The sequence below is a fragment of the Haliotis cracherodii genome, unplaced genomic scaffold, assembly GCF_022045235.1.
Source record: "Haliotis cracherodii isolate W230 unplaced genomic scaffold, xgHalCrac1.p SCAF_21, whole genome shotgun sequence".
NCBI classification, from domain to species: Eukaryota; Metazoa; Mollusca; class Gastropoda; order Lepetellida; family Haliotidae; genus Haliotis; species Haliotis cracherodii.
In genome coordinates, this window is record NW_027266277.1 from 10862203 (window position 1) to 10889840 (window position 27638).

Sequence of the window (27638 nt, forward strand, 5' to 3'; positions counted from 1 at the left end):
AGTTTTTGTTTCGTTTCGATTGTGCAATATTTAGATCTTTCGATGAATAATTGTACAGGATATGTATTTGATATTTTCCAACAGTTGATGTCCACAATATCGGGTTTCAAATAAATAAACAAACAAACAAACAGAAACATTGTTAAAAAACATAGGAAACAAAATGCAAGAAAATGACGAATAATTCTTCAGATCACTATATCTATACATAGAAACGGGTCATACTCATGTGCACAAGTTACACAACGTGAAAAAAACATGGCCCAAACCCTCAACACTGACCTTTATGTTTTTGTTTCTTGTTCTGTAACTGGGTCAGTGTGACACATAACTAAGTACTCATGTTTGAAATCTACAGCTACTTCAAGCTACAACATGGTTCGACTGGCCATTATCGTTTATCACAATATGCAGGGATTTTTGTGTGTTATGATACAAGTTTAAAATATGCCACGCGACGATTGTCAAATAAATAGTGTCATTCGTCATCGTAATTCACATACAGTACGCGTTCTATGCTTGGTTGAAATTCCAAGGCAGGTGTAATTTGACCAATGAAATGCATTATTAGCTTGAATGGCCGCCTCGCCGGAAGAGGATCTTCTCCAGTGTGAGGAACGGTGCTTCAAAAATGCTGGAGAAGAAGAACGCCGCCAGGTAGGTACAGACCACGTGACCCATGTACAGGTAGGCCTGAAAACACAATTGATATCACGTGATACGTTAATGTAAACGCACAATCAATGACAAAAATAACCAACTCCAAAAACAACGTGACGTAAATGAGAATATTTTGTTGACTTTGTTTAATACAGACATAATCACAGTGCTGAAAGCCCTTGACATATGAGAAAGGTCAAGGGTCGTATATCTGAAGATTTTATGTTTGACACTCTATGATCTTACTATTGCAACATGTCCCTACAATATTTCCTCCACGGAAGTCATAACAAAACCACGCAGCCTAACGGTCAGTGTGTCGAAGATCCGGGTTCGAATCCCCAATGGTACGTCAAGCTAGATATTGACAGATGCTGCAGCAGCTGGTTATACGACTGCTTCCACGACAACGTCTGTGATGCTGCTATTGTCGTGACGCCGTATTGTGTTATACTGACACAAGTTCTCATAGCTCACCTGCTACGAGCACGGCTACCAGTCCCTTACTGTTGCTACTACTACTACTACTACTACTACTACTACTGCTGTTGCTTCTACTGCTACCGCTGCTACTACTACTCCTGCTACTGTCGTTGCTATTACTACTGCTGCTACTTCTACTACTACTACTGATGTTGCTGGTATTACTCTTACTGCTTCTACTACTACTGCCTCTACCACTACTTCTACTGTTACTACGACTACTGCTGCTACTACTACTGGTACTACTACTACTGCTACTACTCCTACTATTACTACTGCTGCCACTGCTGCTACTACTACTACTACTACCACTACAGCTACTTTTTACCAGTGCTTCAATAGGTCCTCAGCAACCCATGCTTGTTGTAAGAGGCTACTATGCTTGTCCTAAAAGGCGCCAGAGGCGACTAACGAGATCTGTGGTCAGGCTCGCGGACTTGGTTGCTGCATGTCATCGTATCCCAGTTGCGTAGATCGATGCTCATGATGTCAATCACGGGATTGTCTGGCCAAGACTCGATTATTTACAGAACGGAATATTGCTGAGTGCGGCGTTAAACAAATAACAGAGAAACAAAATCAATAACAGTAGCTTCTACTCTAACTTCACCACCACCGACGTTGATGCAGCTACTGTCGACATAACACACTATGGGACACTCACGATGTCGTAGTCGCTGATGTAGATGAGGGACTTTTTGCCGAAGACGTAGATGATCATCATTACGGGGTGGAGGAGGTAAGCGGCATACGTCAGCCTCGACAGCGGGATGAGGCCGCTGAAGGACAGGATGTTGTTGATGATGCCTGCAACCGGAAGCAGATGATGTCACTGCAATCTTGACATTGGTGTATTGGATATCGATCGACATAGAAATTAATACAAGGTATCTCACAGATCTTAGGTGTCTATCAGTCTGCTGAAACCCCCGAGCAAGGTTACCGTGCTGATAAACCTTGATATCTGTGAAGATCCGGGGTAGAATAGGGCTTCAGCAACCCATGCTTGCCGTAAAAGGTGACTATGTTTGTCGTAAGAGGCGACTAACGGGATCGGGTGGTCAGGCTCTGTGGCTGGGAGTCACCGTTTCCTCTTACATCGCCATTAACAAAGACTTTTGTAAGGGTAGTCGTATTGCCAAGATCTCTTTGTTGTGTCGGACCAGAGCCTAAATTGAATATCTTTTGTTCCTAATTTGTCCCATGCAAGAGAATTAAAATACAGATGAAGCATTTCGATATTTGAGATGTTCTCCATGGTGTATTTTAGGTTTGGGGCATTATGACGTCTTACTGATGACCTATCCAGGGCCCACTTGCACAAACCGATCTTAGCGCTAAGGTTATCTTAACCCCATACTTTAACATAGGCTTACAGTGTGACGTCATCCATTATTTATGACGTTAACAAGGTGAAGTTATTGTCGCAATAGTCTTTCTTTGTTTCATTGACAAAACATTGTTTTCGGTTTTGGTCCAGTGGATAATACAACAGAATGACCTCCACGAAACCATGAATTGCGAGTTATCTGTCCCTCTGGAGCCTCTGGAGCCTTGGGCCCGGGGCTCAGAATACATTCACTCTGGACAAATACTTCGTAATTCCTGGAAACTCGTTTGTCATATTTGTTATTCTCTAACTTTGCTGATGCAAAGCGATCTTAGCTTCGACAATGTCAAGTGAGTTACGACAACCGTAGCACTAAGGGTGAGTGAGTTAGTGAGTATGGTGTTACGCCGCTTTAAGCAATATTCCAGCAATATCACGGCGGCGGATACCAGAAATGGGCTTCACACATTGTACCCATATGGGGAATCGAACCTCGGTCTTCCGCGTGACTAGCGAACGCTTTAACCACTTGGCTACTCCATCGCCCCCGTGGTAAGATCGCTTAATGAAACGGACCAGCACTCATCAGAGTTTAAGATAATGTGGACGTCTGAGGAACGTCTCTCTCCCCGACCCTAGAGAATAAAATTACAAAAGGAGTCCACTTCAAGTCTAGAATGATTTGTCAAGTCTAGATAGCCTCAACATCCTAAGCTTTTTAAATGTTTTCACATTTATATATATAGATAAGATAACTTTATTTCTGGGACTACATGTCAGTCTAAAGGAACATGAAAGCCGAAGGTTACGACGCCTTACGTCACATCCGCTATGCGCAGGGGTCAGTCCGCATTTGTTATAAAGCTGAAATATGCTGACTGAAGCGTAAAAACAACAAACACTCCGTGTTCCAGTTTCTGAGAGGATATCGCGAAGATGATATTGGTCTAGTAGCCAATACGTACCCCCTTTTCCATTGTGACAAGCGTAGACGATCCAGGCAACACACATCGCCCACAGGGGTCTCCCAAACGATTCATAAATTGACGTTCCCCACCTCGGCCATGGGTCCTTGCCTTCCGCACGGTAGTCATACGTCACGTAGCACAACGTCAAACCAACAGCGAACGTCAGAATCCAGCCAATCAGAGCTTTCGTCTACAAAACAAAAACAAAATATGTCATACACATGACGGAGTGTAAAATAGTCCATGGTACGTTGTATGAATTTCAGGATAAAACGTTAGGCACCACGACGTTTTGGCGAAATCATGAGATTCAACAGATTGGGATTGATTTCTCTTACTTAGACCATGTTATGATTGATGTATAATTTCACTATAAACTTTGCATAATGATCTATAGTTGCGTCAGTTTTCCTTGTTTTACAGTATATAGTATATAACTTTCACGTTATTTTGCCTTTTGCACCCATTGGAATTTGTTTCGACGGATGACCGAGACTGGTTATTTTTTGGTGCTGACGTTTTATATTGACATTGAACACATAACATATAAAAACTACATATTTCGGGTACACTCATCTTCCCGAGACAAGAGAGTTAACAGACTTTAAAAGTCCATTGTCCACCCTTGCCGAACTAGGCTGGAATTTCTGTGCGCCACCAGTGGTTATTACGAGTTTTGTCCCTTCGAAACCTCTCCTATGGACCAATCAGATTCCATCTCTCGTGTCACTTGCACTTGCTTCTAACAGAATGACGGCGACCAGTCAAGACGATCTGATCGATAATCAAGATCTATATTGTGATAAAACGTGATCAAATCACGTGATCACCTTGATTAAAATCATGAACAGATTTGGAAAATACCTGCTGACAAGGAGTTGGCGGTTCACATGTTTTGCCAATCTTGCAATCGACCGAAATCAGCACGACAGTTTACAAACCAGATTCCGATTTCGGTGCGCGATTTTGATTGGACTATGCATAGACTCGTTAGTCCAGCCAAAATGTAACTCCATAATACCAGCCTAGTTCGGCAAGGGTGGAAACTGGACTTTGAAAGTCAGTTAACTCCCTTGCCTCGGGAAGATGAGGTACACTATCGTGTGATAAGAACTGTTTCAATGTGTACGTTTAGTGTACCCAACTCACTCACACTCATCAGCTGACTAAAATACAAACACGTCAATACTGCAAACATAGTAGATTGTTTTCACGCGTGTTTTCACACTGTCCGTATCCATGACTCACATGATTGTGAGACAAACTTGGCGTCGCGCCACTCTGGAATACTGTGACCTCGTCATACAATTGAATGACGTCGTGTGCTTCCGTGACAACTGAATCTGCCTCGTTGACCGATTAACAGGTTAACGGAGAAAAACAACCAAATTGAAATTGTTCTGATAATTTATGATTCAAAATAATACATAATTACTGCGGTACTTATTTCGCCAATCCAAATGGCACGTTTTGTTCAAAATTGGAATTGAAAAAGAAACGATTCTTTTCAATAATGTATTCATAAGCAGTTAAAGTCCGCGAGATATCTGGTACCCGATCCAATCAAATCATTTAAAACTGCTCAACCAATCAGATGCTTACGTTCGACAGCGACCCTTTCTTGCTTTTGAACATGATGTAGCCAAGGAGGATGCCGACGCAGTAGGCGGCGACGCGAGTCCAGGGGACGATGTACACGTCAGCCCAGTAGTGGGGATTCTCCTTCATCCTGTAAGCCAATGAAAACATGCCACGTCATTACCGATTCAAAAAAATATATTAATGGCGTTGACGTTTTCAATTTACTCATTTTCTCAACGCAGAAAATTCATGTTTGTATCAGCGACTGGTATGATTTTTGTATTAACAATACATTCATATTGACCCGTTTTGCTGAGAGTCAGCACTGACAGTGATGATCAACAAAATAGTTCTGATCATATTCCAAATATTTCCAGTTTAACTGTTGATACTTTCCCCCCATGTTTTTGATGTCATTAGGTGGCGGTTGGGTAGCCCAAAGGTAATATGTCCCTTGGGTCCGGGGTCGATCCTTATTCGTATCTCATTTATAAGTAAAGTTAAATCGTTGTATACGACCCTAGAAGATCCGGGGTAGAATAGGTCTTCAGCAACCCATGCTTGCTGTAAAAGGTGACTGTGCTTGTCTTAAGAGGCGACTAACGGGATCGGGTGGTAAGGTTCGTTGACTTGGTTGATGCATGTCATCGATCCCAGCTGCGTGGATCGATGCTCATAATATTAATCACTGGATTGTCTGGTCAAGACTTGATTATTTACATACCGCAGTCATATAGCTGGAATATTGCTGAGTGCGGCGTCGAACAACCAACCAACCAACTAATCGTTGTATACTCAAACGTTGGTTCAAACTTGAGATGTATTAATACTCTTTAGTTTAGTTTTGGTCAGCATAGTGAAATTTAGTTTACCATAGCTCACCTGAACATGTCTCCGCCGAACTTGTATTCCTTCGCAAAGGAAGAGGCAACGCCTGCACACATCATCATGACGGTTGCCAGGATACCAACGACGGGGATGCTGTGGTAATAACAGAGATAACATTGTAGAGGATATTTGCCTGATGTTTATTTCATCAATTTATGACAACACTGATATACTTTATATAGATATAAAATAGTTTGGCATCATGTCATTTGTGGAATTTTGCTCACTCTTCCCCCCAAATATTATTGATCCCTAACTTTTTTTATCAGTATGTTTCATGAGTGACGTACTCACTGACTCGCTGACTACTCACCGATGCAGGAGGTAGATGAAGAATGGGGAGATGATGTAGAACTGCATGTCATCTGCCAGGTACCACGACCACCCCATGCACTGTGGGAGGGAAATGTCATATACAGTACCTGACATAAGTATATTCCCCTGACTAAGAATAATAGTAAAATTTGCGTTGTTATTTAACTTCACACTCAACAATATTTCAGCTATATTACAGCGGTCTGTAAATAGTCGAGTCTGGACCAGACACTCCAGTGATCGACATCAATCTCCATAATAGGGAAACGATGACATGCATCAACCAAGTCAGCGAGCCTGACCATCCGATCCCGTTAGTCGCTGCTTACGAATTAACATGATGAATACTCTTCCAGAATCCAATGATTCACCCCAAAATGACACATTTGTCTGTCAGCGCAACAGCTGTGCATATCAACGTGACCCTGGTCATTCTCTGCTGTTGGCGTCGTAGCAAGACAGAAATAATGCTCCGTAACTCGAACATATCGTGAAAAGACCATAAGCGTTTGAGGTTCTGGCAGATCATGCCGGCATCATCGATATTCTATTTGCTCGAACTATGGATATCTCGATAATATACATTTACTGTACTGTACGTTAAGGAGGCCCTGGTGCCCGAGGGTCGGGCCGACACCCACCTGGTCGTCGACGTGAACGAGGTTGTTGACGTAGAGGAGGTTGGTCCACCAGACCTGCTTGCAGTTGTCCGCTGCCGCTAACTCCGCCGGCCACAGAGGCCCCTCCCCCAAGTAACGGTACAGACACGAGAACGTCATCATGACGATCATGTAGATGGGCGTCAGACTAAAACAGACATGGTGTCAGCATCGATTACTCAAATGTCAATATCAACACCACAATTACTAACAATAATGTGAATCGTCGACAGTGTTGTCACCACTGATAACATGTTCGTTAACTCTGAAGCCAATAACCAACATTGATTATAAGATTCTTAACACCAACAACGCAACTGCAACAGCGACATCAATAACATTTGCTATCGTTGGTTTGACAATTGTTGACATCGGTGAAATAATTGTCAACATAAAAGTAGTTTTCGAAGTTGTTCTGATAAATTTATCAAACCCAGTACTTAATTTATGTGGTATCAATTTCGCAAATCCGAATGGATCAAGTGTATCAAATTTTGGATTGAGAAAAATAAAAACGAAACATACTTATCCCATTTAACAATGTTTTCTGCCAAACAAATTGCAGAAAACATTTCCTTTCGCATTACAACAGTCTTTGTTGTTTTTTGGTTGAGGGATTTTAATATTAAAACTAGAGGGTCAGTGTTGCAACTCTTTCCTTAAAATGGTCAAAATTGTTGAATAATGTAATGTTGTTTTAACTATTTCTTGAATAACAAGTCAAGGCGTACCTTCACATCCATATGCACCATCTATCTCTGTACTGTGGTACTCTAACGATGCAATACAACAAACTGAAGGATTTGGACATGAAAATACCCGCCTACCGCCAGTATCTGTGGAAGTAGAACATCCCAGCGTAGCCACAGTTGACGGGCCTCTTCTTCACATCCTTCAGGGTCAGAAAGCAGATCAGCAGACCGCTGGAGACAAGAAAATACGGTATACATAGCGGACTGAAAACATTATTTACAGGGTTGCCTCCCCTTATTGTCCCGACCTTCAGTTACAGCAGATCAGCAGACCGCTGGGGACAACACAATACTTGTATACATGGCGGATTGTATACATCATTTTCAGGGTTGCCTCCCCTTATTGCCCCGACCTTCAGAATATGGTTTCATGCCGGTAGCAGAGGTACTTAAGTCCCCATGATCCCTAGCGTTGGTTACTGGTGGCCTATAGCCCGTGTTTTAAAACTGTATATATAATACAGTTATGCTCAAATATGTTTCAAAAATTGTTTCTAAAATATATTATTCTCAAATATGTTTCACAACTTGTTTATAAATAAAAAAATGCATTAATAACTAAATTGTAAATATATTAACTTGGTCTCGTCGCTATATGGCTGAAATAATGCCGATGCGACGTTAAATTTTTACTCACTCGCTCATTCGAACCTTAGGAAGAAGAATGTGTCCACGGCGAAACCGGCAGCTTGGATGCCCTGGAAGGAGAAGCGCTTGAACAGCTTGTCAGCGTCAATTAGGTTCTCTGGAATAGATAAACACATACACGTGTGTAAAAGGCGGTGACGCAGTGTGAATTGCTCGTTGTAGTGTGCTACAGTCAACAGTATTCCAGCTATGTGAGGGCGGCATGTGCATATCCTAGTGGTTGACAGCATATGCAATTATCCAGGACAAATATTTTTTGATGTTTGCACAAAGCCGACTTGCCAACTCTCCGAGTTGCACCATGCCGACTCCCAAACTCTCCGAGTTGCACCAAGCCGACTCCCAAACTCTCCGAGTTGCACCAAGCCGACTCGTCAACTTTCCCTAATTTTCTGACAATCGACAACCATCCCTCCCTGACTGTACTCACCCGTGGTGGGGTTGTCTTGGACGGAGAGGATACCGTAGTTGTAGGTGTGGCCCAGGATGATCCACATGATGCTGAAGAACCTGATGCCGTGCAGGCAGTGGATGGCGTTAGGATTCTTCGTCCCGTTTAAGATCTTGGGGATGTTTGTATACAGAGAGAAGGCCTTGATCAGCTGCTGACACACTGAAACATTGCGATACAAATATATTTGAAAATAGGTTGCGACAAATCCAGGGAATAATCGTCAATATGTTGTGGCCTTATTTGGGAATTTGGGCTATATCACAGAAGCTTTATGCATCGTAGTCATATTAGTACTCGCAGCCAGCGTGGCAAGCGAAGTCTTTAATCGCTAAGTTAGCCCCATCTTCCCGAGGCAAGGGCGTTAACTGACTATAAAAGTCCAGTTTTCACCCTTGCCGAAATAGGCTGCAATTATGGACTGTTATATTTCGGCTGGACTATTCATAGTCCAATCACATCGCGTAATGAAATGGACATCCGGTTGGTAAACTGCCGTGCAGATTTCGGCAGATTTCCGTGCAGATTTCGGCCAATGGTAGCGCTACGATCGATCCCAGATTTTCCAGCCTTGTTCGGCAAAGGTGTAAACTGGACTTTTACAGTCAGTTAACTCCCTTGCCTCGGGAAGATGATATTCCGCTTGGTAATGCTTCAACAGATAATGAATGTGAGTGAGTTTGGTTTTACGACCCTTTTAACAGTATTTCAGTTATATCACGGCGTCCTCGGTGAATGTCAACGTGTGCCCTTTTCATATATAGAACTGTAGTCGTAGCGCTGCGAGTTTTTGTGTGATGGGGCCCTTTTAACGAAACAATTTGCATATCAAAAGCTTAAAACTGCCTCATCAGAACAAATCAGCTAAAGTACAACGACTTCACGTATGTAAGAAAACGTACAACTTTGTGGATAACAAGTTCTGGTTGATAGAATATAGAATAGTAGAAGTTGTTATCCATAAAGTTGTACGTATTCTTACTTAAACGACTTCACGTATATAGTGTTTGAATATTGATAGGGCGCCTAGTGATTTAGGCGTTCGCTCGTCACGCCGAAGACCCGGGTTCGATTCCCGACATGGGTAAAATGTATGAAGCCCATTTCTGGTGTCCCCCGTCGTGATATTGCTGGTATATTGCTAAAAGTGGCGTAAAACCACACTCACTCACTTGAATATTGAGATGACCATGTGCATACGCTTTATACTCAGCGCCCCGTTCCACAAAGTGATCGTATTGACGCGTCGTAAGTCAATGTAAAAGTACGATAGTTGATGGAACGGACCCAGGTCGCTTGCGCTCCATTAAGGTCCGTATTTGCAAAGTGAGCAGTACCTGATTGTCTTGGCTTCGCCTGTGCTCTTGACGGCTTGGTGATCTTGACCTCCGCGACGTCCTTGAACTTCCTGGCTCCGCCATTGAGATACTCCTCTCCCAGTTCTCCCTTGTCGTTCTGGTGGGGGGTGTAGGCAGGGGGGAGCTCACCAGCCGATTTAACCTCCATCACATTCTGGCTACTACCTTCATCCGGATCGGCCACGTAGCCACCGTTAACGTTGCCGTTGATTTTGCTCAGTTCGTAGCTGTTGTCGCTCTCAGCGTTGTCAGTATTGATGTTGTCCTTAATCCAGTCGCCGACTCCATCCCAAAGGGTGGAGCACACAACGACGACAACGAACACCAGCAAGATAATGCTGTAAAAGAAAAATGTTTGTGTGAGTGAGTGAGTGAGTGAGTGAGTGAGTGAGTGATCGAGTGAGTGAGTGAGTGAGCGAGTGAGTGATCGAGTGAGTGAGTGAGTGAGCGAGTGAAATGGGTTTGTCTATGTGATCACTTCTGTGACAACTTCGTCTTGTCTGCCTCTTTTAGTGAGTGAGTGAGTGAAAAGGGTTTGGCGATATGACGACGTATAAGACAGCTACATCCATCGTGACTATCTTGTAGATTCTGACTCCCACAGTGGGACGGGTATGAGGTTGGAGGCAGATTCTGACTCTCACAGTGAGACGGGTATGAGGTTGGAGGCGGATTCTGACTCCCACAGTGAGACGGGTATGAGGTTGGAGGCGGATTCTGACTCCCACAGTGAGACGGGTATGAGGTTGGAGGCGGATTCTGACTCCCACAGTGAGACGGGTATGAGGTTGGAGGCAGATTCTGACTCTCACAGTGAGACGGGTATGAGGTTGGAGGCGGATTCTGACTCCCACAGTGAGACGGGTATGAGGTTGGAGGCGGATTCTGACTCTCACAGTGAGACGGGTATGAGGTTGGAGGCAGATTCTGACTCCCACAGTGCGACAAGTATGTGGGCTGGAGGTTGATTCTGACTACCACAGTGAGACGGGTATGAGGTTGGAGGCAGATTCTGACTCCCACAGTGAGACAAGTATGTGGGCTGGAGGTTGATTCTGACTACCACAGTGAGACGGGTATGAGGTTGGAGGCGGATTCTGACTCCCACAGTGAGACAAGTATGTGGGCTGGAGGTTGATTCTGACTACCACAGTGAGACGGGTATGAGGTTGGAGGCAGATTCTGACTCTCACAGTGAGACAAGTATGGGTTTTCGGGACTGATTCTGACTCCGAATCCTTACAGAGGGACAAGCTATTGGCGAGATTCTCTGTCATGTATCCAACACTGGGCGACTGGTAATGTGCCAATCCATCCCCATCATTGGAATACCACCACAGGCACGACCACCATACTCAGACAAGTACTTACGCGGCGACGAGACCCGATGTATCCTTGGTGAGATCCCTTTCTTCGAAGCAGGTGACCGTGTGGGGAACAATACCTCTTCCCTTCATAACTCCTACAGAGAACAGAGCGACATTACAGCTGTTTCGCAGCATCAATAATACACCATAATGGTGTTTTGTTAGATCAAATATGTCATTAATAGTTCACCTGAGTGTCAAACTATGTCAAACATCTGAGCAATTTAATCAATACATCTGATTTACACAAGTCAAACATCGTTATATTATACTTTCCGAAGTCAAACATTTGACCTGATTCATCACTGTATCTAAGTTTGATTATTTGTTGTTTAACGCCAAACTCAGCAATATTCCAGTTATATGACGGCGGTCTGTAAATAATCGAGTCTGAAAAAGACAATCCAGTGATTGATATCAAGAGCATCGATCCAACTTAATTGGAATACGATGACACGTATCAACCAAGTCAGCGAGCCTGACCACCCGATCCCGTTAGTCGCCTCCTCCGATAAGCATAGTCGCCTTTTACGGCAAGCATGGGTTGCTGAAGACCTATTCTACACAGGATGTTCTCGAGTCACTGTATCTAAGACGCACCTAAGTCAAACATCTCGATGATGTCATCACTGTATCTAAGACGTACCTAAGTCAAACATCTGAGCGATGTCATTGCTGTGGCATGAATCCGGCACGCATATTCCCCAGGACAGGCTCAGAGCAACACCACGCGTATCCTACATGAAAACAGATTCTAAACTAACATACCATTCAACATTTGACGATGCTGACAATCACTTTCCATACATAACCACCGTCGTATCAACAAATTACAAGGGATTTACGGCAGTGCAGTTATAACAATTTACCGCAGTTTACAATTTACCGCAGTGTTATTACATTTTATCGCAGTGTTATTACATTTTATCGCAGTGTTATTACATTTTACCGCAGTGTTATTACAATTTACCGCAGTATTACAATTTACCGCAGTGTTATTACATTTTACCGCAGTGTTATTACAATTTACCGTAGTATTACAATTTACCGCAGTGTTATTACATTTTACCGCAGTGTTATTACATTTTACCACAGTGTTACTCTTTACCGCAGTTTTACAATTTACCGCAGTATAACACTTAACCTTGGTGTTGTTACATTTTACGTCCAAACAACCACATGTCTTAAAGATGCCGCCTGAACGTCAGTTGTTTATTTCGAAATGCTCAATCACTTTGGAAGCAGAATTGTAATGGCATGCTTGGTACTGGACGTGTATATTTTGAGATAGCAAATCACTTGAAAACTTCCCACTTTACATACCACATTGAAACTTTTGATCAGCGCATCCGGAAGGCTGAACTGGGCTCTACAGAACTTTCCGTTGAACTTGATTGGGGTCGTGAGTGTCCTGTTTCCCAGAATGACGCCCGCCGGAAGTCCAGCCTTGATGGACACACACAGGTCATAGGACCCCACCCAGTAGAGAGAGCCCTTGGTTATTCCGCCGGTAGGTTTACCGAGGGCGTCGAACACTGAGAAGTAAAAGACAAAAATAAATTCAGGATATTGTTATCTTCGGTTTGTAATGAAACATTTGCATCCCAAAGTCAAAAGTTATTGTGACGTGGATTTTTATAAGAACTTGCCTCTGAACCCTCTCTGATGATGACTCATTTGCATATGGTAGGAGCGCTCCTTATATGGACTGTTGTTTGTTACCATTCCCCCAGACATTGTTCTTTCTATGTGATATAATTCCATACACAGCAAAACAATTGTTTGACCGATCCTCTTTGTGTTTCGTTTGTCACAAGAACTCCTGCCTTTGAGTATATATTTGTGATGACTGGGACTATAACTTCCAGGGACCAAAAAACTACCAAGATTCTTAAAAGCAGAAAGGTCAAAGTTAATATTGTTTAAATGTGTTTTTTCTGCATCTGAGTATATATTTGTGATGACGGGGACAATAACTCCAGAGACAGAGAAACCTACCAAGATTCTTAAAAGCAAAAAGGCCATAGTAAATCATGTTTAAATGTGTGTTTTTTTATGAGCGATGTCTCGGCTTAACGCTTCTTGGGTTGTTAACTAAACTCCCGGGCTAAAAAAGTATACACCCATGTTTGATGCTGGTTAAAAATGAAAGACACAGTATTTTATCAAGTGGACCAATCAGATCTCATTTCTCTGACAGGGATGTATGATAAAAGATGGTGATGTATTTGATACGGGTATCATAGTTGTGTTTTTGGACCTCAGGTTTACATTTTTTTGGCGACTGTTTTCAGCCTAGTAACGTTTTGATAGCCTTTGTAATGTTTTAGTAAAATCCAGTTTTCAAGAGTATGCTTTCTTTTGCCCGGCTGTCTCTATAGGTATTGATTTTGTTTCTTTTTAATTTTGAATATATGAGTAATGTCAGCCCCTTGTGTCTGGCAAAACCATCCAACAAACAAATATTCAAATCAAATTCAATCATTTTAGAGCTGTACAATAAAAGAACGTTATGGATTCTGTCTCGGAGGTCTATGCTAAGGCATGTATTTGTGTTTGGAGTAGGCTGTGGCCCGATGCACCGAGAAGAGCGTCCGCCCAGAGAGCGGAAGGTCCGGGGTTCGAACCCGGCCGCGTCATAGCAAAAGACGGTAAAAGATGGTACTTGTTGTTACCCTGTCTGGCGCTCGGCATTTAGGGGCTAAGACAAGGACTGGTCGGCTCGGAGTCAGTATACTGTGTCTGGGTGGGGTATTCATGTTAAACTGCGGCATGGTATCTCACTTGGCTAGCTCCATAAAATCGGCATTAGTCCAGACTAGCTATAGTACAAGCACACACACACACACGCACGCACACACACACACACACACACACACACACACACACACACACACACACACACACACACACACACACACACACACACACACACTCCATTTCCCTTGACACCTCCTGCATGGCGAGGTACAGCCAGTGTGCCAATAGAATGACGCCTGCTTATTTATTGTGAAAATAAGACGTTAAACGAGGAAAATGTCAAATATAATTAATATTAGCCCTTATCGAATTCTGTGATAACCTTTGTCACACGGAATGTAAGTTAATCTCTATGCCCTGCTTTGTGGTCGCAAGGTCAAATTCCAGACTAGCCAACAGGGTGCCCTGGATAATTGACACATGATTGAGGTCTTATATGTCGCTTTGAGCAATTCACCCCAAATAATTCAATAATTAAATTTGTGATATCCTTTATCATTAGGAATATGAATTACGCCAAGATTAATCTATATATCCTGCTTTGTGATCGCAAGGTCAAATTCCAGACTAGCCTACAGAGTGCCCTGGATAATTGACACATGAGTAAATGAGGTCTTGTACGCCTGCTTTGAGCAATGCATCGCAAATAATTCAGTAATACCCAACTATCGTACCCATGTTGAGAGTCGACCACATGTAACACAAGACTGTCCCCACCACTCTTTGTCCTCGCAAAGTGGCGTTTCTGGTGATAATGTACAGCAATTAATGACTTTGGATTATAACTTCAGACATTCCTTATTCAAAAGCCATAAATCAAAACGAATGTTTCAGTGGAAACATAACAAATATGTGAATATTTTACTCTACCACAGAGGGAAGGAGTTGCGTCCCTTGGGCACGCCAGAAACCTATGATTGTGGGTTCCAACCCCGGTTCGCCCCGATTATATTTTCTAGCAACACAACCGTGCTCGTGGGTTTCACCGAAGTGGTAAACGTCTGAGCCCTGCATCACTTCGGGCTTTCCTCCCACATTAAGCTGACACGCCGCGATATAACTGGAATACTGTTAAAAGCGGCGTTAAACCCAATTCACTCACTCACTCACTCACTCTAGTTTAGAATCACGTGTTTCAGCGGGTCGTATCAAGTGGAGATAATTCCTGGAGATAGTGTTTCCTGGAGACGAAAGTGTTTGTGGGTTTTGCTCCCATGTCACGTGATAGTTGTTTTGAACAGATTTGGGTTAGTTGTGTGTTGAAGGTACCTCAGTACACCCTGGCCCGGGTACAAGGAGGATAATGTAATTAATGGGTTCTAGTTCCCGGAGAGACCCGATAACAGATTCAACGTTTGCATTAATTTTCTACAGGTTATTTTAACCTCTTCTTGTGGGCGACGGTACACGCGATTGTATCGTGGGGGGATTTGTAAGACTCTTATCACAGCAGGTGGCTTTTGAAATAATACCGGTTTCGATTTGGAGGTTCTCAACAAGGGTTTGGTATTGGGGTGTTGTGAGGTTACATTTGGGTGGGGTAGAACGAGGTAGCATGTGGTGGAAAACAACTTGAAAATGAAAATCAGGTTTGATTTGGATGTTATGATACGTCGTTTGGATAGAATGGGGGGGGATGGGGTGGGATAGGATGGGATGAGACAGAGGGGCGATGGGTGGAGTGAGGTAAGGTGGGTGGGGTTCTGTGGGGTGGGGTGGGGTTCTGTGGGGTGGAATGGGATGGGTGGGAATGGATGGGACAGAGGGGCGATGGGTGGGGTTGGGTGAGGTGTGGTGGGGTGGGGTGGGGGTGGGGGTCGGGTGGAATGGGATGGGTGGGAAGGGATGGGACAGAGGGGCGATGGGTGGGGTTGGGTCGGATGGGGTGGGATGGGATGCGATGGGATTGAATGGGATGGGATTGGTTGAGATGGGATGGGATTGGGGGAGTTATAGGATGGGATGGGATTGACTTGGTTTGGGTTTGGGTGAGTTTTTGATTGCCATGGGTTGAACTTGATGGAACTAAGCTTTAATAGTGAACAAGACACACTTGCTTTGGCGCCTGCAGTGTGATCATGCCCTTGAAACTAAACATTCATATCTGGTATTGGCAGCGGTGAGAATGACTGGTAAAAATAATTCAATGATTAATGCATGTCGTTGCCAGGACAGACTATACTTGTCAGATCTCACATAAACCTTCGCGTTGTCCTCCCAATGTATATCTTATCAAACCGGTAGGATACACGCTAACAATACGGGTACGGGTTTATAGGTGTAGATATTCGTAGTTAGTCAATATGCAATTGTTTGTTCCAGTCATTTATTTATCGAATCAGGGGACTAACACAGCTACAGATATCATTGTAGGTTGTTTATCCAGCAACAAATGGGTACCCAACAGGAGTTAAGTGAACTTAGAGAAATCGGATGAGTTGGGGTCTACGCTACTTAGAACAGTATTTTAGTTATATCACGGCTAATATGGAAGTAGTGCCTGCAGGTCGTAGATGCTTACCACAATCGTAAAAGCCACGACCACGGGTATGATATTTGCTTGTTTGTTTGTTTGTTTGTTTGTTGCAACCCATGCTTCACATAAAGCTCGCTGACTTGGTTGATACATGTTATCGAAGCCCAATTGCGTAGATCGATGGTCATGATGTTAATCACTGGATTGCCTGGATCAGGCTCGATAATTTACACACCGCCGTCATATAACTGGAATATTGTTGCGTGCAGCGTTAAACAACACTAACAAAACCAACAAGCTGTTTCAAATAGTTCACCCATTGGTCGAAATGTCAACAACAAACGGTGTCCACCCCATGTAGGTATGTCGTGTTATTATCTTCGTTACCAAGCAAATATGGCTGAAACTAGAATTCCCTTAGGTCAAAGTTTGTCAGAGCAAAGTTCAGAAGCATGCTGAGTAACACGTCCTCGCGGAGTGATTCGCGGATGAACACATGGTAGCTAACACGTCCTTGTCAGATGAATGGGTGGGTTTGGCTGATACACCCGCGTAACTATATTCTATGTGGATAGATTGCGTCATGTACTTATCACAAGATCTTTTATAGCTGAGAATATCAATTATCAGTTTGCACCCAACGACGCCTGTTTTTTTAAATAGATTTTAAGATATGTAGGATGCCTGTTATAGGTAGTGCAGTTTACTCCATGTTAAGTTGACATACTGATTACACTGTTATGTTCGCTGGCAGTAGACCTAGGGACTGACCATTTGATATGGAGGGTGGAGGTGGGGGTGGGGGGTGAGAGTTTTGCCTTGCCTTGAGAAAAGATTTTTTTCAACTACTGCTGTTAGATATTTTTTTTGCGCTTGAATATATTTTTTAAGAAAAACACATTGCAACAATGTAATTTTTATGGTAAATAATTTCGGTTTTTTTCGACAGTCTGGTGCATACTTATGTTTTTCAAAAATTTGTTTTCCAGACAATTTCTTTTTTTATCCAGATGTTGAACCTATATAAATATCTGGACGGATAGTATCTGATTAATTCCTTACATATTTCGGATATTTTGTGTAAGCCTTACATATGTATTGTTTAGAAATGGATAATAGAAGTTTATTTTCTAAATGCTTGTTGGTGTTGGTACATAGTGCAGCCGTTGTCACAGTGTATATTAACTGTGAGTGTTAATTTAATTGTTATTATTCAGGGTTTCAATGGATGAAAAGTGTGGGCGTTATAGATTCTATATTTTGCTTGTGTCTTGTTTGAATACAGAAGTATCTATCTCATACTATTCGCGTTGGTCATATCACTCTTCCATCGTTTAACAAATAAGTTTTAATGTACATTTCTTAGGGAAATAGTTCCATCGTACTGGGCACTTCCTGAATTTAAATGTATGGGACAATAATTCCATAATTCCATATCTACAAACAGAGACAGATTTGTCTACGACGCATGACGCCAGAAAGCGTTGGGACAGCCTGATGGTTGAAGCGTTCTCTCGTAACGCCTAGCCCCGGTTTTGATTCCCCGCTAGGTCTATTCTTAGTGTGATATGGACAAAATATTTCCTAATGCGGCGTAAAACCATACGCACTATTTCAATATCTAATAACAACGAATGTATAATTTAATTTAATTTAATTTAATTAAACCTCTGGAATTGAAGAAAAGGGAAAGTTATCAAGAAACATGTGTCAAAAAATTTAAGTTAAACTTCTCGAATGTCTCATTGTACACTAATAGCAATTATCTTAAACACCATTGCCAATTTGTCCTTACGTCTGTGTGTACCCTGTCAACAACATGACTCGCGCATGAGGAGGAACGTGTGAGAAGTCGCCATCACTATTGGAACAATAGATGGCTACATTTGATGGAGACAGTGTTTATTTACAGTTGTTATCTGAATAGACTTTGAACAGGTGCGCGTAAACATTCGTGTCGGGTAACCGTGACAACGGTCAACCAAGATATACATCAATTGTGCCAGTACGCGACATTCCGATTGCTATTTACGGAAATGGCCGAAGTGTGCCTTCTGATCACGTAGGCCGAACATCTCAGGCCACATGAGATCACCACCACAGATAACGGATCTGCCAACACCAGTTACACCCCGTTACCGACCCCGTGACACCTGGGTGTATATGAAAAAATAACCCATTGTTTATACATGTCAAGAATATTTTCCTATGAAGTATGAACTGTTGGGTCGATGAGATAGCCCGGTTGTTAAAGCGTTCACTCATCACGCCAAAAGACCGTGTTCGTGTCCTCAAATGTTTTTGTTGTTTGTTGTTTTAAATCCGCACTCAGCAGTATTCCAGCTATATGGCGACGGTCTGTAAATAATCGAGTCTGGACCAGACAATCCAGTGATTGACATCATGATTATCGATCTACGTTCTTGGAATACGATGACATGCATCAACCAAGTCAGCGAGCCTGACCACCCGATCCCGTTAGGCGCCTCTTGCAAGCAAGGTTGCTGAAGACCCATTCTCACCCAGTTGTTCTCGGTCTCCCCACATGGTATAATGTGTGATGCCCTGGTTGTTGTATGTATATTGGATGATAAAAACATCAGCGTAAAACTATACTCACTCAACTGAAGCTGTCTGCACACATAGCAGAGTAGAAAGTGTGTTCGTGCATACCATTAAATTTCTGATTTGATTCAAGAGTATAAATTGTAATGTCAGTTTGATCAAGTTCCGCTTCACGAAACTGGTTTTTTTAGATTATTATTTGTTGGCGTTTGCGAACGTGTTTTTCATTCTAACAACTATTGCTAGTGTTGTTATTTCTCTGCTATGTCATCCATTACACTTTGAAATATGGTTTAGTCATTAATTCAATTCATCTTTCCATTTTCCCATGTTTCTAAATATACCGAATTGATAATAACACTTTCCGTATGTGTTTCTACAAAAACAAACTGAATTATATTATACACATTTACAAATATGGTTTAGTCATTAATTTAATTCATTAATGCATTTTCCTATGTTTTATAATATACAGAATTGATAATAATACTTTGTTTCTAGACATGTTTCTACAAAAACGATCTGAATTATGTTCTACACGTTTTGAAATATGTTTTTGTCATAAATTTAGTTTATGTTTCCATTTTCCCATGTTTCTAAATATACAAATTTGATAATACTATTTTCCTACAAAAAGCGAACTGACTAGAGGAAAAGGAACAAACTGACTGACGTATTAAATTCAGAAAACAAACAAACAACAGACACTATTAAGAGCCAAGGGTACATCACGAGTGATGACGAAGAGCTGATAACCTCATTTGTCTGAGTTATTTGTGTTTAACACTGCTTGGACTTTGAAAGTCGAGCGGGTTATGCGGTTTGTCGTCATCACGCCTCCGCCTATACGACAACTGAATGTGGCAGCGTTGGTGAGTGAATGGTCGTTCATGCCGCACCCATCACCATTCCAGCTTTATCTTGCAGGAACGACACCGTGGTCTAGTGGATAGAGCCTCTGCCCGGAGAGCAGGAAGTCTGTGATTCGATCCCTAGCCTCGTCAAAAGATGGTACTTCTTGTCACCCTGCCTGGCACTCGTCATTAAATGGATACAATCAGCACCGGTCGGTTCGGAGTATAATTTATCTGAGTGGGGAATACATGTGAAGGTGCGGTGAAAAGAGATTTAACGTCGCGTGTAAGATTATTGCACTTATATAGCGACGTGCATGCACGTGTGTGTGGCTGCTTGTACTAGTCCGTACTGATGCCGATTTTATAGTGCTAGCCCACTGAGATACCATGCCGCAGTTTAAAATGAATATCCCAACCTGACACAGTATACTGACTCCGAGCCGACCAGTCCTTGTTTCAGCCCGAGCGCCAGGCAGGGTAACAATAAGTACCATCTTTTAACGTCTTTTGGTATGACGCGGCCGGGGATCGAACCCCTGATCTTCCGCTCTCTGGGCGGACGCTCAACCACTCGACCACGGAGGCGGTCGTATACAGGTGAAACTGCGGCAAGGAATCTCAGTAGGATGGCACTATAAGACGGTCGTAAGTCTGGACTAGTACAAACAACCACAGTATATAAGTGCAATAATTCTGAATGCGAAGTTAAACCCCGTTTCACCTCATCTTACCTTTATTTTGGCGGCCCTATGTGGGGAATCGAACCCGGGTCTTCGGCGTGACGAGCAAACGCTTGAACGACAAGGCTACCCCAAACTATGAGGGTTTGGACAAATTCGACATTTTGGGACAGGTTGAACAGTGGTTAATACATGAGGACCGCCCAATGACGTCGGAGTACAAGGACAAACAGACAACCAGCCCGTCATGCAGCTATGTTCGATCCTCACATACTGGCTGGAATGGGTGACTGGTTACCGGGGGCGGTGGGGTAGCCTAGTGGTTTTAATCGTTTGCGCGTCACACCAAGACCCGGGTTTTATTCCCCACATGGGTACAATGTGTGAAGCCCATTTCTGGTGTCACCCGCCTTGATATTGCTGGAATATTGATAAAAGTGTCGCAAAACCATACTCACTAACTCATTCAGATACTTTGAAACATTTGTCCAAGGAGACAATATTTATTCCTGTCAGTGTTTTGTGGTAGGTGGGTGACAAGGTAACGAAGTGGTTAAAGCTTTTGGTCGCAACCCCGAAGGCCAGGGTCCAATTCATCACAAGGCAACACGTCACGGTATGGCTGAAATACTGCCGATGTGACGTTAAATATTAACTCACTCACTCACTCATTCACAAGGCTACAACGCGTAAGGCCCGTGTCCACCGCCATCATGTCGATGAGCGGTGTAAAGCGTCACACATATGATCTTAGATTCGAAACAACGAACAGCGGATCCAGGCACAACTAAGGAAAGAGACTCTGCATAGTAAAACATTCGGCATTTTAGATCACTGACGTATCTGTAATCCATGTTGTCATAGTAATGTTATTTACATATACAATGGATTCGTTTTGGTCGGAAAGAACATTTCAATTCAAAACGTTGTCAGAAGAATAGTTAGTCTCAATTATTTGTCGAAACAAATAACATATATCTGACGAAAACTGTTAAACATTTTTTATTTCTTGTCATTGTAACTATATGTAACCTCTGTAGATAACGGTAACATGAACACTCATTATTAACACCGCACACTATTGTCGCAGCGAGATGCCGTCTGAGCCCACTTGCACAAAGCGATGTTAGCGCTAAGACTATTGTAGGCCTATGTTAAAGTATGGGAGTTACAATCATCTCAGCGTTAAGACTATTGCAGGCCTATGTTAAAGTATGAGAGTTACAATCATCTTAGTGCTAAGACTATTGCAGGCCTATGTTAAAGTATGAGAGTTACAATCATCTTAGCGCTAAGAATATTGCAGGCCTATGTTAAAGCATGGGAGTTACAATCATCTTAGCGTTAAGACTATTGCAGGCCTATGTTAAAGTATGAGAGTTACAATCATCTAAGTGCTAAGACTATTGCAGGCCTATGTTAAAGTATGAGAGTTACAATCATCTTAGTGCTAAGACTATTGCAGGCCTATGTTAAAGTATGAGAGTTACAATCATCTTAGCTCTAAGACTATTGTAGGCCTATGTTAAAGTATGGGAGTTACAATCATCTCAGCGTTAAGACTATTGCAGGCCTATGTTAAAGTATGAGAGTTACAATCATCTTAGCTCTAAGACTATTGTAGGCCTATGTTAAAGTATTGGAGTTACAATCATCTCAGCGTTAAGACTATTGCAGGCCATGTTAAAGTATGAGAGTTACAATCATCTTAGTGCTAAGACTATTGCAGGCCTATGTTAAAGTATGGGAGTTACAATCATCTCAGCGTTAAGACTATTGCAGGCCTATGTTAAAGTATGAGAGTTACAATCATCTTAGTGCTAAGACTATTGCAGGCCTATGTTAAAGTATGAGAGTTACAATCATCTTAGCGCTAAGAATATTGCAGGCCTATGTTAAAGCATGGGAGTTACAATCATCTTAGCGTTAAGACTATTGCAGGCCTATGTTAAAGTATGAGAGTTACAATCATCTAAGTGCTAAGACTATTGCAGGCCTATGTTAAAGTATGAGAGTTACAATCATCTTAGTGCTAAGACTATTGCAGGCCTATGTTGAAGTATGAGAGTTACAATCATCTTAGCGCTAAGACTATTGCAGGCCTATGTTGAAGTATGAGAGTTACAATCATCTTAGTGCTAAGACTATTGCAGGCCTATGTTAGAGTAATTGGAGTTACAATCATCTGAGCGCTAAGACTATTGCAGGCCCATGTTAAAGCATGGGAGTTACAATCATCTCAGCGCTAAGACTATTGCAGGCCTGTGTTAAAGTATGAGAGTTACAATCATCTTAGCGCTAAGACAATTGCAGGCCTATGTTAAAGTATGAGAGTTACAATCATCTTAGCGCTAAGACTATTGCAGGCCTATGTTAAAGTATGAGAGTTACAATCATCTTAGCGCTAAGACTATTGCAGGCCTATGTTAAATTTTGAGAGTTACAATCATCTTAGCGCTAAGACTATTGCAGGCCTATGTTAAAGCATGGGAGCTATCGTCTCAGCGCTAAGACTATTGCAGGCCTATGTTAGAGGCATGGGAGTTACGATCATCTCAGCGCTAAGACTATTGCAGACCTATGTTAAAGCATGGGAGTTACGATCATCTTAGCGCAAAGATGGCTTTGCGCAAGTGGGCCATGTTCAGATTCAAGAAAGAAACGTGCTGTCTCTTTGCAAAGGGTGACGGAAGGGTGAGTGATTGTGTGAGTGCTGTTTAAGGCCACAACCTGCGACGTCCATGTTTAACCAATGCAGCCAGTACCAGGTGAATGAGTTTAAACAGCATGCAAGTGGTTAATACCATGAGCGGTTATCCCTGCCGTAAGGATGATGCAATAAGCCAGGCCATACATTGTGACCACCCGATCCACTTTCAGGCGGCGTTTCCCACACCACCTCAGGACAAGTCATCAGCTAGCGACATTTCCCACCGTTCACTGGGACGAATCATAAAACGGTTTTGATATAAATTCACTGAAGTCGCTTTTTGACGACAAGCTCTGTGTACTCCTATTTATCACAGGATGTGACATCTTGATTATGGATAAATATAATGGGTTATGAATAATGTATACACTCTCTTTATAATATTTTAATTGATAATCCAAAGGAGACTTGGTGCCGTATTCATTCAAATTCTTTGCATCTACAAGTTGAAATCAGTAAGTCAACGTGTATTCATTACTACACATCCTAAATACCCACTCAAAGCCATAGTGTCTTTGTTAATACGGTGCTAAACCATATGGTAAGGTTTGTAAGAGTGGAAACGTCAGTGCATTGTTTAAGGGTAGTGTTTACAGGGGGAGATGAACATCACAGAGTTCCTTTAAGGATGTTTCAGTGTTCGAGACTCACACTGGTCCGCTGGTCCGAGTTTAGTATATTTTCTTAGGGGCCAGTAAAATGAAATAAATGGTGGTCCGTTGGTCTTGTGTTATTTTGGGGTCGATCAAAGTAATTTAGGTCTGCACGACTTTTGAAATCAGTGATATGTCGACTATAAACTCGACTATAAACAAATGTTGATATTCTAAACTAACGAGGTGGAAGAAGAGTTTGGAACCTAAGTCCATCTTGATGCCATGGAAACGTAAAAAATAAAAAATTCTAAAATTTCTAAATAGCAAAAGGCACCAGTTCAGTATGTACCTGACAAACCTGCAAAGTTTCATGAGAAAATATTGAACGGTTTGTGAGTTATGCTCCGGAAACGAACCCTACCCTCACAGAACCTAAGTCCATCTTGTTGCCATGGAAACGTAAAAAATAAAAAATTCTAAAATTTCTGAATAACAAAAGGCACCAATTCAGCATGTACCTGACAAACCTGCAAAGTTTCATGAAAAAAAATTGAACGGTTTATGAGTTATGCTCCGGAAACGAACCCTACCCTCACAGAATCTAAGTCCATCTTGTTGCCATGGAAACGTAAAAAATAAAAAATTCTAAAATTCCTAAATAAGAAAAGGCACCAGTTCAGCATGTACCTGACAAACCTGCAAAGTTTCATGAAAAAATATTGAACGGTTTATGAGTTATGCTCCAGAAACGAACCCTACCCTCACAGAACCATCTCGTTGCCATGGAAACGTAAAAAATAAAAAAAATCTAAAATTTCTAAATAACAAAAGGCACCAGTTCAGCATGTACCTGACAAACCTGCAAAATTTCATGAAAAGATATTGAACGGTTTCTGAGTTATGCTCCGGCAACGAAACGTGACGGACGGACGGAGCCCCTTCCTATATCCCCTGTCAACTTTGTTGGGCGGGGAATAATAATCATTTTTATGACGAATCTCTTACAGCAATATCTGGGAAAAGGGAAAAGTTGACCTGTTGCAAACAAATAAACCTCTGAAGTTAACCAGAATTAACTTGTCTTTTATTATAGCTTTTTGGTAAACATTGATCTTGAAGAATTAGACAAATGGTTGTAAAGTGTGCACGGTTTACCCTTGTACGAGGGTTTGCATTAGGTAATGGCAAAGGTGAAACGTTATTTTCGCGAACACCTGGTGTTCTCTGGTTTTCACCGCTATTTTTCCGTTTACGCCCAATGGAATCTGTTAAGAGGATAATCTCTGGCGTGGACGTTTTATTTTAAATAATAACGTCAGAATAGAAACTGTGATGATATCTCTACCATGAATGGTTTATCCTAAAGTGGTTGTGTTGTATAGGACGTAAACAGGTAAATACCATTAATAACACTTTTATGCAGTTAACAGTTAACACTGCGACTGGTCGTTCTCCATGTATCTATGGTAAAGTGTGAATTTGGCGCAGCAGTTAAAAAGTACGGCTCACTCAATAGAATGCACAGGGAACCTCTTCTTTTTTTCCATTTGAACAGTTAGATTGAATCATTTTCATCTTAAAAATACCTATATGGATAAAGGTAAAACTTAAACAATTCTCTTAATACAGTAAGACATGGTCTTGGATTAGGGCCGAACTTCTACTTACTGTTGAGATCATCTTAATGCGGTGAACATCTTACTGGGCCCACTTGCACAAAGCGATCTTAGAGCTGCGATTCTTGTAAGCCTCTGTTAAAGTATGGGAGTTACGAATCATATTAGCGCTACGATCGCTTTGTGAAAGTGGGCCCTGGTCTGTGATCACAGGAGAATGTATACTTACTGTTCAGCGCCCAGGGAATGAAGGTGTAGTTAAGGGCGTCTCTGGGTGGTATTTGAGCGCTGATCATGGCGTCCATGAAGTTCATCATGTCGTTGTAGCAGACATCGGTGATGGTGTCGTTGCTGGTCATGGGAAGAAAATGACGAGCAGAATTGCCAGTCAGGATTCTCCGGACAGCTCGGAGTTTATCGATTCTTTTCCAAATGGCGCCGCTCACCATCTGCTTTGCCTGTGGGTTGTCTTGGGTCATGTTATGAGCTTGGATAAACCCATACACATCAGTGATGTTGACTCGGTGGAGTTCGTCGGCCAGGATTTCCAGGATGCCGGCGGTTTCCGGCGACTGCAGCAGTCCTGGTACCATATCCAGAACAAAGTTCATAAACATGCCAGATTTGGGGTCATTTCCCCCTAGCTTCAACAACGGCTTAGCAGCAGCGCCGATCTTGAGAAGTTGACGGAAAAGAACTGGGTGTTTATATAAAGCGTCTGCCACAAACAACGCTGTCTCATTCAGAGGTTGTTTGTCCGGGGTGTAACTGTGTGCCAAGTCGGCTTGCCCGGAAACATATGACAGACACACGACCACCATAACAGCGAATAATGTGTGGCGAATCATGGCGAAAGTTCATCCAATTTCACACAATGTTTAATGTCCGCTCTAACTGATCCTTTCAAAGAAGTCCAGTTCTTTACATTTCAAACACAGGGCGTCGGAGGGATCTGATATGAAGGACACACGAGCGATACTAAACGCGTCCGTCGCTACCAGTTGTCGCTAGCTTTGTGATAGGGAGAGTTCATAAGCAGGCAAGTATATCCGGGGTGCGCGACAACGTTCAGAGATAGACGATGCAGGAATGTCAACACCAATGGTATGCCAGCAGGACTTTGGAACATGTTTGCAATGGCAACGTCATGCTAAATATAGCATTTAATTTATCTATGGTATAGTTTATAAGTAAAATCCCCCGTGACACACTGGCAACCCGGGTATGACCCGGTCCATTTACCGAAAATTGTAACTCGACTCACAATTTTGTATTTTGGCCTTGGGTTGAGCCATTCCGAGTTTGTGAATACACAAGACAGTAAGCAATATGTTGACTGATGGAGACGCCTGGGCACCGTCAAGTGTAAACTCTATTTGGGTTGGGGGTGAGGTCAAAGTAACCGTCCATTATCCAATAGACAGATACACTGAGGTCTACTTTGTCTATTCGGCTGACCACAAAATAGTATTGGATTGAGACTAGATATTTAGTATCGAGATTAGATATTTTTTCAGCTTCAGCCGCAAGACCAGATATATTTTCTGTATTTAAGACTATGAGCTTAGTATGATGGTTGTACACAACGTGTTAACAACATGATGACGTCACTGATGTCTAGAACGCTGCCTTGGACATCTTCACTCCACAACGCGTGTGTCCATTATGGGCCTTGGTGGCCACTTGCTACCGTCGGGGGAAGGACACCAGTGTGGAACCGATGGCGTCAATGAAGTCGCCACACGTGGGGTGCCGGGTCAATGTCTAACCACGGTTATCGAGTAAACGTTAAACGTATCATTGTATTTAACTTGTGACAATGTGGCGTTCACAACTTCCACATTCAACGTCCCAATGACCTGGTTCCTCTCTTAGTTTAGTCGTGCCATTCACGCACTAAATCATGCCATGCACCGTT

General features: G+C 42.4%; 1 protein-coding gene across 1 annotated transcript; it reads right to left on the reverse strand.

Annotated features, from left to right (window-relative positions):
* Window positions 1-26722, reverse strand: LOC139470771 (nose resistant to fluoxetine protein 6-like). The gene is made up of 15 exons (XM_071253060.1): window positions 25950-26722; window positions 12784-12995; window positions 12107-12197; window positions 11465-11555; window positions 10073-10431; window positions 8715-8897; window positions 8288-8381; window positions 7712-7807; window positions 6867-7032; window positions 6224-6303; window positions 5905-6003; window positions 5044-5170; window positions 3439-3631; window positions 1808-1950; window positions 1-693 (listed from the first exon to the last, which is right to left on the reverse strand). Exons 1-15 carry the CDS (start codon window positions 26566-26568, stop codon window positions 568-570), a joined length of 2679 nt encoding a protein of 892 aa, XP_071109161.1. The 5' UTR covers window positions 26569-26722; the 3' UTR covers window positions 1-567.
* Window positions 26723-27638: the final 916 nt, after the last annotated feature.

What these genes read in the sequence shown, in the direction of transcription:
- LOC139470771 (XM_071253060.1), bottom strand. Translation starts at nt 26,568, where the DNA reads ATGATTCGCCACACATTATTCGCTGTTATGGTGGTCGTGTGTCTGTCA. An exon ending in CGCTCAGATGTTTGACTTAG is followed by an intron (nt 11,556 to 12,106) that starts GTACGTCTTAGA and finishes TGTTCTCTGTAG; the next exon opens with GAGTTATGAAGGGAAGAGGT. An exon ending in TTGTCACAATGGAAAAGGGG is followed by an intron (nt 1,951 to 3,438) that starts GTACGTATTGGC and finishes TTCCGGTTGCAG; the next exon opens with GCATCATCAACAACATCCTG.